This window comes from Hemibagrus wyckioides, linkage group LG08, assembly GCF_019097595.1.
Source record: "Hemibagrus wyckioides isolate EC202008001 linkage group LG08, SWU_Hwy_1.0, whole genome shotgun sequence".
In the NCBI taxonomy this organism is placed as follows: domain Eukaryota; kingdom Metazoa; phylum Chordata; class Actinopteri; order Siluriformes; family Bagridae; genus Hemibagrus; species Hemibagrus wyckioides.
The window spans coordinates 29,308,792-29,322,196 of record NC_080717.1 but is presented as its reverse complement, the minus strand read 5'-3'; the positions used below and the strand labels follow the sequence as shown (position 1 = coordinate 29,322,196).

Genomic DNA, 13,405 nt, shown 5'->3' with positions numbered 1-13,405 from the left:
ACACCATCACCACATCACTCCACACCACCACATCACTCCACACCACCACATCACTCCACACCACCACCACATCACTCCACACCACCACATCACTCCACACCATCACCACATCACTCCACACCATCACCACATCACTCCACACCACCACCACATCACTCCACACCACCACCACACCACTCCACACCACCACATCACTCCACACCACCACATCACTCCACACCACCACATCACTCTACACCACATCACTCCACACCACCACCACATCACTCTACACCACCACATCACTCCACACCACCACCACATCACTCCACACCACCACCACATCACTCCACACCACCACATCACTCCACACCACCACCACATCTCTCCACACCACCACCACATCACTCCACACCACCACATCACTCCACACCATCACCACATCACTCCACACCACCACATCACTCCACACCATCACCACATCACTCCACACCATCACCACATCACTCCACACCACCACATCACTCCACACCACCACATCACTCCACACCACCACCACATCACTCCACACCACCACCACATCACTCCACACCACCACATCACTCCACACCACCACATCACTCCACACCACCACCACATCACTCCACACCACCACCACATCACTCCACACCACCACATCACTCCACACCACCACATCACTCCACACCACCACCACATCACTCCACCCCCCCACCACATCACTCCCCCCCACCCCCCCCTCACTCCACACCACCACAACACTCCACACCACCACCACATCACTCCACACCACCACCACATCACTCCACACCACCACATGACTCCACACCACCACATCACTCCACACCACCACCACATCACTCCACACCACCACCACATCACTCCACACCACCACCACATCACTCCACACCACCACCACATCACTCCACACCATCACCACATCACTCCACACCACCACATCACTCCACACCACCACATCACTCCACACCACCACCACATCTCTCCACACCACCACCACACCACTCCACACCACCACCACATCACTCCACACCACCACATCACTCCACACCACCACCAAATCACTCCACACCACCACCACATCACTCCACCACCACCACATCACTCCACACCACCACATCACTCCACACCACCACCACATCACTCCACACCACCACCACATCACTCCACACCACCACCACATCACTCCACACCACCACCACATCACTCCACACCACCACATCACTCCACACCACCACCACATCTCTCCACACCACCACCACACCACTCCACACCACCACCACATCACTCCACACCACCACATCACTCCACACCACCACCAAATCACTCCACACCACCACATCACTCCACACCATCACCACATCACTCCACACCACCACATCACTCCACACCACCACATCACTCCACACCACCACCACATCTCTCCACACCACCACCACATCACTCCACACCCCCACCACATCACTCCACACCACCACATCACTCCACACCACCACCACATCACTCCACACCACCACCTCACTCCACACCACCACCACATCACTCCCCACCCCCCCCACATCACTCCCCCCCACCACCACATCACTCCACACCACCACATCACTCCACACCACCACCACATCACTCCACACCACCACCACATCACTCCACACCACCACCACATCACTCCACACCACCACATCACTCCACACCACCACCACATCACTCCACACCACCACCACATCACTCCACACCACCACCACATCACTCCACACCACCACATCACTCCACACCACCACATCACTCCACACCACCACATCACTCCACACCACCACCACATCACTCTACACCACCACATCACCCCACACCACCACCACATCACTCCACACCACCACATCACTCCACACCACCACCACATCACTCCACACCACCACCACATCACTCCACACCACCACATCACTCCACACCACCACCACATCACTCCACACCACCACCACATCACTCCACACCACCACCACATCACTCCACACCACCACCACATCACTCCACACCACCACATCACTCCACACCACCACCACATCACTCCACACCACCACCACATCACTCCACACCACCACCACACCACTCCACCCCACCACCTCATCACTCCACACCACCACATCACTCCACACCACCACCACATCACTCCACACCACCACCACATCACTCCACACCACCACATCACTCTACACCACCACCACATCACTCCACACCACCACCACATCTCTCCACACCACCACCACATCTCTCCACACCACCACCACATCACTCCACACCACCACCACATCTCTCCACACCACCACCACATCACTCCACACCACCACCACATCACTCCACACCACCACCACATCACTCCACACCACCACCACATCACTCCACACCACCACATCACTCCACACCACCACCACATCACTCCACACCACCACATCACTCTACACCACCACCACATCACTCCACACCACCACCACATCTCTCCACACCACCACCACATCACTCCACACCACCACCACATCACTCCACACCACCACATCACTCCACACCACCACATCACTCCACACCACCACATCACTCAGCTTTTTCCACTATATGAATATCTAAAATTGTCTGTTTTTAAACGAATTCTTCCCATTACAGTTTGCAGGTATAACCAATGCAGAGAGAAATCAATCAGTGACCTGCCATGTTTCTCAGAACAGATGCAGCTTACCTTGACATTTGGATTCTTTACAACGAATCCTCTGTACCATCCTGAAAGGACAAATGGTGACATTTTAGAAAATCACATCTCCATTTTGTCAAAAATCAGGCGTAATTATGGGAAGTTAAAAATGGCTCTTAAGTTATTGGAGTTTTCAAGGTAAATGATTTATACTGAACAAGAGCTACATAAGAGCAGTGAAGCAAAGAGTTTGGGACCTTCTGTTCTTGTGCAATAAGAGAAAAATTATTTGTAGGAAGATTGCACTGGATATCGATAAGAAAGCTGTGGACATCCACTCCAATCTGTTTAACAGCAATTATAGATAAAAAAAAGTGGGCTATTACAACTTTACTTAATTACAATAACAATTCTACTTGAAAATTTTTAACCCTCTAAACCTTTTTACATGATATACACCATCTATCGCATGAAAAATTATCAGTATTGCAATTCAAGATGATTAAAACATGCTATAATCATCCACTACATAGTCCGAGCTTTGTTAGTAACCGCAGAGCTTCGTTAAAGGACATCGATGACAAGTACTGCCTGCCCCCCCCCAAAAAAATCTTGAATTACCTTCACATTTCTCCAAAATCTGCACCGTGTCTCCGATCTCCAGGGGCAGCCCATGTTGAACCGTTCCACGAAAGTTTGCCAGCACTGAAATGGCAACAGGGAGCTTATTAATAACGACGCAGTCTTCAGAGGCTCTTCAGCATGGAAACAGGGTGCACACTACACACTCCAACAAATCCCTTCTCGGCAATGAGAATTAGATTTCCCCGTTACACTTCCTGAGCTGATAAAACAATGTGGAAATGATAATCATTTCCAATCACAGTCATCTGTCACGAACCATGTGACGCTGAAGGTGAGAGACGTGCAGATAAACTCTGTTTTTTTTTTAAATTGATAAATTCCTATTCAAACTTTTGCTGCATTGAGAGGTAGAGGTTGTTACTCAGAAATTATGACTTCAGATGGGAAAAAAGCAGACAGCCTCCTTAATTTCGAGTTCAGCAAGTGACATCAGCATCAGCAACAAACAAATCAGCGCTTTTATATGTTTAATTGTTGTGTTGCTGTGTTTATGAGTATTTGCTGTGGATGAATGGACATACAGACATGTTCGCTGATGAAATCTATAAAAGTGCAGTTTTCTGACCAGCTTGTTGATGACAAGAGACATCAACAAGCCCGGAGAGGTGTCCATGACCACTCCCCCGTATCCCTCCGAACCTCGTCCCATCCAACGCTGTAGCTTTCGAATGCACAGAAGTCAAAAACTGGCATCATTTTAAGTTCCACTTGCTGCTTCCAAAGTAAGTTAAATGCAACATTTAGCTCTTAGGTGCTAACGACTGTCATGTTAGCATAACTGACCTAGCTCGAATGCTGTATAAACAGTTATGTATGGCATATTCCAGTGCAGTGTCACCCAGATGAAGTTGATTCCCTTTTGATTCTCTGTTCCTCTCAAACTTTCTTCCTCACATTGTCTCAGAGAGATTCTCCTCAACACAGTAACCTCTGGCTTGAATTAAAATTAAATTCAATTGAATTGAATATACTAAGCCTTGAGTGTTTAACATCAGTATAATTAACTAGATATTAGAGAAATACATAACAACAAATAAACAAATTTTTTGACCAGTTTAAAAGTCTCTACTTTAAGGTTCTGATATTTTTCCCAGTTTTTCTTTTTTCTCCAAACTTAGTCACCTTCCCACTCTCAGATTTATGTAAACCCACATACAAGCTTCTTACAGTATGGGACAGTGGAGGCAGCAGTGCTTAAAATTGACAGAAATATCCTCCTTATGTTCATAATCATCATCCTAAAGTCATATCCCATGCATATCATGTAAGGCCAGCTTTAAGAGCAGTTCTAACACAATCCATAAATATGGAACATCCCTGGAAATGGTGCAGAAATTCATACGGCTCGTGTCACCACCTGCCAGCAAGCAGAAGGCCTGTTATATACCAACGTCAGCTTTTTATGAAGAAAAAAAAAACAACAAATCTGCTCCATAGTGCCCGCAGCCTGTCAGCGTTTTTCTCCAACACATATTGAAGCAAAGGAACAAATCTGCTGCATTGAATCGACAGAAAGCAGAAGACAGGAGGTGTATTATATCTGCCTGTAACTCACAGACAGACCTGTTTACTCAGCAGAGGCAGTGTCTCATTCCTTCAGGTGTAGCTCTGTAAATATTAAAAGCTACAGGATGGAAAATGTACAACAAATTTTAAATGACTGTTATTAAGAGCTATTCAAAAAGCCTTTCATTCCACTTCATTAGAACACTGAAGACACGATGCAATTACACGGGCATCGTTGCCTCAGAAAGACGAACATTCCATTTGTTTGTCAGCTTGAGAAAAATCATTTAGAGTTTTCTGTTTAAATGTAGTTTGATCTGCCTAGACATGTCTGCTGACTGAAATTAGCTTCTTTAGTCTGAGTTATGAAGCTAACGCTTGCTTGTTTCCATATTACAAAATGGAGAAAACAACATGGACGTCTCCTCGTCTTTTGTTAGCAACAGGCTAATCACTTAACCCTGATGAGTGCTGCATATTTTCCTCAAAGAAATTCAACAAACTGTAAAATCTGGGGATGCAGCAATACAGTTAACCCACGGTTCAATACATACCAAGTTTTTTTCCCATTATTCTTTGTTTAGGTGACAGGAACAGTAAGTATGTTAAGAAGAAAAAAAATGGTTTTAGTTGCAATTCTCTTCATTTTACTTAAAGGCAAAAATCAGAAATAGTGAGATAAAAAAGATAGAAAACGGCTGCAAATCTTTAGCAATTATTATATTATAATTATTTTTTGTGTCTCTCTGAACCAGTTGTGTCTGAATGCTGGAAGGAATCAGATAGGGGACTGTGGTGTTTTGGGTTCCTGTGTTCCCTGCTCTGCCCTCCTGCTTCCACACAGTGATATCTCTGGGTGATGGAGCTGCAGATGTGTGGTCATGTTGAAGTATTTCCATGTCAGTAACTCGTGTGGAACAGACACATCACTCCACACCACCACATCTCTCCACACCACCACATCACTCCACACCACCACATCACTCCACACCACCACCACATCTCTTCACACCACAACCACATCACTCCACACCAACACATCTCTCCACACCACTACCACATCACTCCAGATCACCACCACATCACACACAGCTTTTTCCACTACAGATTTGAAGGAATTTTCTAGATGAATTTCCTCCTATTACAGTTTGCATGTATAACCAATACAGAGAGAAACCAGTCAGGTGTAAATTCCATTTTTAGCCTCTGGTAGAAAGTTAAAATGGATAATTTTTAACTGAGTGTTACAGAAACACCAACAATTGTACAAAAAAAGAAACAGAGGGTTATTTAGATAGGACGCTGTGTCAGTGTCAGGTGATTACACCGAGTGAAACCCCTCCCAGATCTGAGCTCCTTTTAAGCGTATATTTTTCTCACATTCGTAACACATCATCAGCAGTAACTGAGAAGGTGCTTGTGAAATAGTCACAGGTTTGAAGAGAATGAACATAGTGGATTATTTACTATATCATCATTTTTCCATTAGAATACCTTTAGAAGAGAAGCTAAAAGTTGAAACATAAAAAGTACAAGTTACATAACAGGACAGACAATAGAAATGTATATAAAATGTAAGAAAAGTAAAGTATAAAGAAAAGTTTATGAATGTTTTGAATGAAAGCATTACAGCTCTTCTGTTTAGCGTGTCTAGTAAAGGACACTGGGTTCGGTATGAATCTAGTACATCATAACTGACCTGAACACCTGCTGACCTGATGAAGCCATGTTATAATGCTTTCATTGTCCAGCTGTTGATAGAAATCAGTCTGACATGTGGACGACTTGTATGTAGGTTCTACCCGAGCTCAGCGTGAGATCATAACAATATTACATTTTAGCTCTTACATTTAATATCACAAAGCCGTCATCGTACCACTCTGAAGATTAAAGACATTCTCATGGTCCAGGACGGCTGCTTCCTTACCAGGTGAGCCTTTCATTTTTCATATTTGAAGATCCTAAATCTCCAAATCCCACTTTTACCTGAAACAGACTTCCTTTATTTATTAGCTAGCTGCATTATTTCTAGCTCCAGTGCAAAAGGAACAAATCTCAAACCCCAAACATGACCTGGCTGAACGATTCGGGTTGATTATATAAATTTAATTTTAGTTCTCAGAGCTCTTCTTGTACGCAGGGTCTGTTGAGTGGTGATGGACACACTGGGGTGTGTATTAGTGCGAAACGCTTTTTCACGGTCCCACTGATCATACCGCAGACACACACCGCTGCCTGGCACAGACGCAGGATGGCCCACAGCTCATCGCAGACGTGACAGCAGGTGCTAAGCTTCAAAACACTCGCTTCAATGCTCCTGAGACCACATTACACTACTGTAATGTCCGGACACACAGCAGACACACCGTCTGCCTTGGAAAGCTAATATTTCCTAATGCTGACAGTATCTCACATTACGAGAGCCTCCTGGAAAGGTTATGGTGACATTAATTAGGTAAGCAAAGTGAAAAAGGTTCACAGATAACTGGGTTCTGCATGCTGCTATTATCATACAAACAGAATAGTGCAATTAATTCCATTCCTGAGTCTATTCCTGAAGGTTGTCTAGGCTGAATTTCCTAAATATCACAAAACTTTTAATACACAAGCTTAGGATCAGTGAAACTGGTCTGTTCTGTGTGTGTGTGTGTGTGTGTGTGTGTGTGTGTTTCTCTGAAGAGTTTGTGTAATATTTACCATTTGGCATGGCAAAGAGCCCAGAGTGTGAAAAGCCTGAGCAGCAGTTGCATCATCTCCCTGTTGCTAAGGCTTTCTCATTTCCCTGCACTCTGCTGCATGACGGTGGAACTCATACGCAGTCAAATGCAGTCATACGCAGCATTCCGAAAGAGTGATTTTAACATAAAGAAACAACCACTCAGCTGAACATATACATCTTCTATTAATTTTTGACCAATGATGCCCAATATATACAGTAAAGCACTATGAAATTGTAGAACACAAAAACATATCCAACATAAAGTCCCAGATTATTGCTCAGGTCTTCATCATCAAGCAGGTTATTCAGTGATGACAAAAACATATGCAGTTAGAGATATACTGTGAGTAAGGACAGGCTTGGAGATGCTGACAGGAATTAAAGGGGTTAAAGATCCAGCATATAAAGCTTGAAATTGTGTTTTGATCATTAGTAATAACACAGCTTCGATGTCAAAGATTCCTTAAACATGTCATTTAAAACATTAAGGTTTGAAGGGTTCGATTCGTTAAAAAGAAAAAGACCTTGACATTTTTCCACCCCTGAAATCTGCTCTGCCTCGTATCTCTGCACTAAAGGTCATTTATGTTTCAGTTTTAGCACAAAATACGCCACTGGCTGATGAAAAGGTGAAGGCTTGTCAATCGTTTAACTGAGATTGAGAGTTAGCAGCAGAAAGAAAAGGGATTTAAAACTAACAAAACACCTTGCTACAGGATTATTTTCATTAAATAATAAAGCAGTCATAGTAATTTAATTCATGGCATTTGGTAGACACCCTTATCCAGAGCAACCTCTTAAGTAGTTAAGGTTAAGGGCCTTGCTCAGGGGCCCAGAAGAGGCAGCTTGTTGGTCCAGGGATTTGAACTCACAACCTTCTGATCAGCAGTCCAACACCTTACCCACTCTATTACAACTACCACCAGCTGCAGTAGTCAAGCACTGACTGAAGGAAGGGTGAAGGAGTTCGAGAGAACGAGCAGGTACTGAGTGATTGTTCACATCTGTACACTGTTTCTAGCAGCTGTCTAAAATCTCTTCTCTGAACATGCAGCATGTTTTACAACACAACCACAGCTGACTTGTTTTGTTTTGTGTTTTAGTCATGTGCTTTCGTCTGGAAACGTGCATTAATTGCATGTGAGTCTTGTTATGTCTCCACCTCTGCCCTGTCAGTGGTGTGTCCAGCTGTTCTGTGTTTATCTTCATTTGTCTATTTATAGTCTGTTGTGTCAATGTCCCTTTGCAAAGTTCTTAACATTTGTCTGTAAGTCCAAGCCTTATTCTTTGTTTCCATATCTCCTAGTTTATGACAATATTCATGCTTTTGTTTCCAAATGAATTCTCCCGTGTTCTGACCCGAATATAGAGTTTGATTATGATACACGCTGAGTATGTGGAGCTGAATTATAATGAACACTAGCCAAGAAGCCACTTCTTTATGATAAAAGTGCACCTTTTAGCCTTTGAGTTGAAAAATAGAACTAAAGAACAGTTTCACAATTCAAAGCCCTGACTCTAGTGCCCTGAACCTCTACCCAGCCAACAAACTGTCCAATCAGTCTACAGCATCAGCGCACTCTCCAGGTTTATGCTACTACCTTACTACTGTGGAATTTAAAGGGAAGCGGTTAGCATTACTGTCTCACAGCTCCAGAGCACCAGGTTCGATCCAGGGCTCATCTCACTGTCTGTATGGAGTCTTGTGTTCTCTGGTTGCACTTCACATCCCAAAAACATATCAGTAACTGGACTTGCTGTGTTAAATTGTGTGTAGGTGTGAACGAGTGTGTGAATGTGTGTAACTGGCACCCTGTAATAGACTGTGTTTCATCCAGGATGTGTTCATGCCTCATTCCCAGCGATTCACCACTCCGGATCCACCAGGACCCTGACCAGGAAAAGTGCTTAGAGAAGATGAATAAATGGATGAGTTACTAAATGAATGAATGGGTGAATGAATGAATTTATGAGCGTGTGTGTGTGTGGCAATGTTTCATTCAGGACATGTTTCTTGTATCAAATGTCCAAAGTTCCTGGAAAAATGCATTTACTGAAGCTGAATAATTGAATGCAATAGTGAATGAATGAATGAATGAATGAATGAATGAATGAATGAATGAATGAATGCACACTTGTCCTACAAAACGATTCCCAAAATGTTGAAAATGCATCATTCATTCATTCATCTTCAGTAAATGCATTATTCCAGGAACACTGCATACCAGACACATGCCCTGAACACTCTCTCTCTCACACACACACACACACACACACACTCATTCACCCTAATTTACAGTAGCCAATCCACCCACCACCTCGTTTTCTTGAAGTGGAAGGAAACTGGAAATCCAGGAGAAAACCACAGATTGAAATGCAGCTGGTAAAATTGTGTAGCAGTTTTAGATATGACTCTTTTTAAACCCATTAGAAATAATGTGATACAGGCTTCCGCTTTCTAAAAAGTCTGTCTAAAGACAATTTTCCAGGGAGGATAATATTCTGAAAGCAGAGTTGCAGAGTTGCAGATCTCAGGCTTGAGAGCACAAATGCTTCAGGGTGTATGAAAACATTAAGCTCGTTATGCACATCATTAACGAGCCTCCATCATCAGGTTGATGTAAAGTGTGTCAGTTAAAAATTGTTTGTTATTTAAATACATGAAAAGCGCTTGATTTCAAAGCACGGTATGTAGGATGTTAACTTATGCGTTACGTAAAAGCACATCTCCTCCAGTACTCCCACATGCATGGACACACGTGCAGAGTACACACCATTCCTGCGATCTCTGCTCATTAGATCATCCTGCTCTTATTGCAAGCTTAGCAGTGTCAAATGCAAATGTTTGCCTTCTCACTTCCATCTCTCCGTCTAACGCCGTGCCAGCTCGGAAAGAGCAGACCGAGCTCCCGAGGTTTAATGCAAAACTCAACAACACAAAGCATGACCCAAGACAGAAAGCGTCAGTGAAGCTTTTTAGAGGCCAACGTTTTCACCGACCTATTCATTGCGAGCGCTAGAGAAGAGAGGATGAGCTGGAGAGAGGGCTACGCACCCCACATACATATGATGCTAAACTGGGTCACTCCATAAAACCCCCGAAAACACAACCTTGATGAATGCTGACAGTGAGAAGATAAACGAGAGGCACAGCAGGATAAATGAGCTCATTTGTATGGCTCGGTCCATGTGTGTGTTTGTCTTCGAAGCAGAATATCATCACTCTATATCACACCCATTATATGAAAACTACGAGCTGTGGTGAAGGTGATAAATCAAAAAAAATAATAAATGCATGTCACAGCCTTGTGTAATAAGACATAATAATGTTTTCTGCTACAGTTGCTAAAATCTGTTGGTGTAACTTCTTTCATAGATTAACGCATAATTTCCCTCTCTGAAAGAAACTTAACCATGTCAGAAAATGGATTTTATCACCTTACTGCTTTGTATTAAAGAGATGGAATTATGGAGAAATAATGGAATAGATCAGAAAGGAGGTGTAGCAGTTATCTCACCAGCAATTATTATTGTTTATTGTTACGGTTGGGTGCAAAAATTTGCACACCCCAAAATTAAGAAAAACTTAATATTCAATTCAATTTATTTGTACAGAGCTTTTACCTCTAGACATTGTCTAACTTTTTACAGAAGTATAGAGTCATAGTATAAATGATAAAGTTTTAAGTTACTATTTATCCCTAACATTTGTCCCTAATGAGAAGCCTGAGGTGACGGCGATGTGGAAAAACTCCCTGAGATGATCTGAGGAAGAAACCTTTAGAGGAACTTAATAATACGGGTCTGACGGGTGATTTTGTTGTACATATAAGCCAACAGGACATCTTGCATGTTTCACATTCACAACTCCAGTAACACTAACACTATTCATACACTTCTGTCTATAAGGTAAATATTTTTCTATCGATTTTGTCTTTGTATTGGTCAGTTATTACTATCTTATTACAGGATACACTCACATGTCACTTATTTGGATAAAACACTGGAGCGGCGCTCAGTGGGTAACTAGTTAAGGTTTTGGGTGACTGATCTGTAGCTTGGATGAAGTTTAAATCTCAGAAAAGCCAAGCTGCCACTGTTACCCTTGGTGTCCTTGAGATCCATAACCTTCAACTTTTACATATAGATCTACAGCGTTTGGTAGACGGTCTGATCCAGAGTGAATTACAACTTTCAATCCTGTCAGAAAAACGAGCCAGTGTAAAACAGCAGTCCATTACGCTTTATACATTATGCTCTTTTTTAAAATCCAAGAATCAGAGAGACTTCAGAGTGATCAAATGACAGTATTAATGTATACTTAAACAATTCATGATATCTAGAGAAATTCACTGATTTAAAATTACAGCCCTGACTTCTGCGTTCTTCCAAAGCCAGAGTATTGGGTTTAAATCCTGAATGTTAGACACAGAGCTTTCTGAATGGACATTCATCATGATCAACAGGCAAGAACTGATGTCCTGATTGGCTGGATGCTGGTGATGCACTATACTTTATTTTGTCACTAATTAACCCATTAACCCAGCTGCTGAAGGTTACATGTGAATTGTTACACAAAAATAACCAATATCACCTTTAATTAATTAATTAATCAAATCATGTAATGATTAAACGTGTGACTTCTGAAACCTTATAAAGTGGATTAAACAGAAGACTGAGATCTATACAGCCAACTTGCCTAAAACACCCTGTCAAGGAAAAAGTTTCAGCCACTAGTGTGGATTAACCACAGCTCTGGAGTGAGCCTTTGAAAGACACACACACACACACACACACACACACACACCTGTCACTGCTGACATGGAGCATTTCACAGCAGGGAATTATTATATAAAAAACAGTAATAAAAGTCCAGGCTGTGTCAATAAATTATGCTTCATGGATTGTGATGGATGTGCAGATGTACGCGTGTCAGTAATGCTGAGCTCCGTTCTTTCACACTGACGAGTGTGTGAGCCTGTGTAGTTATTCTCCACAGAGAACTGCATAAAGAGCGTGTCACCAAGCAACATAACAGGAATGAAAAAGATGGAGAGACTATGTGTAACTGCAACCAGGCACAGTGTGTGTGTGTGTGTGTGTGTGTGTGTGTGCGCATGATAGACATCCAGACAGAGGGAAAGACAGGAGGAGAGAATGTACCGAACCCTGTCTTACGGGATCTTCTGCCATTCTCTCGGACGCCCTGTGCCAGATGCCTGGGAAAACAACATCTCCTGCCAGCCTAAAGAGTCTGTCTCCATGTTTTGAAAACAGCTAAGTGTGTTTTTCGCTAAATCTATCAACATGATGCACGTTTTGAGAGGAGAAACAATCTCTCAATGCTCACTGAACAGAAATTAGAGCCGTGAGCAGCAGATGAATCGACTGCATTAATTAATCAGGCCTGCTAATGCTTTCGCTAAGTGTTTCCAATTACTTTTTGGCAAAACATTTGCTGGATTAAGTTTGTATTGACCGAGTGTCAGTAAGACCAAATCAATCAAAAAGAGTGAAATAACACATCTCACCTGCTTCTCTCTGTCTGAGCTGAATCTGATAAGTGATAATCGGATGTACAAAAGAGATCTGAAGGAAAAAGTCAACAATTCAGTAAAAAAAGATTTAGTGCATTGTGTTAATGTAATCCAGTCTACTGCAGATAGAGTATAAAACAAATACACATGCCTTCTAAACAATTACACACACAAAAAACAGATGAATTAAATAGAGAGGCCACACCTCCTTCACTGAGACTGAAACAGAGGCCACACCTCCTTCACTGAGACTGAAACAGAGGCCACACCTCCTTCACTGAGACTGACAGACACAGAGGCCACACC

The 13,405-nt window shown here is 42.9% G+C and overlaps 1 protein-coding gene across 6 annotated transcripts in view; it reads right to left on the bottom strand.

Annotated features, from left to right (window-relative positions):
- dock4 (dedicator of cytokinesis 4) overlaps positions 1 to 13,405 on the bottom strand; it is a 124,682-nt gene that overhangs the window by 96,955 nt on the left and 14,322 nt on the right. For 5 of the 6 annotated variants that reach the window (XR_009205309.1, XM_058396963.1, XM_058396964.1 and 2 more), the window contains exons 2-3: positions 3,314 to 3,397; positions 2,741 to 2,781 (exon numbers count right to left, since the gene is read on the bottom strand). Coding sequence is in view for 5 of the 6 variants with exons in the window: in XM_058396963.1 (XP_058252946.1) it covers positions 2,741 to 2,781; positions 3,314 to 3,397 (125 nt within the window). In the remaining variant the exon portion in view is untranslated. Of the gene's footprint in view, positions 1 to 2,740; positions 2,782 to 3,313; positions 3,398 to 13,405 lie in introns of those variants that run through there. The other variant, XM_058396967.1, reaches the window with a different exon arrangement.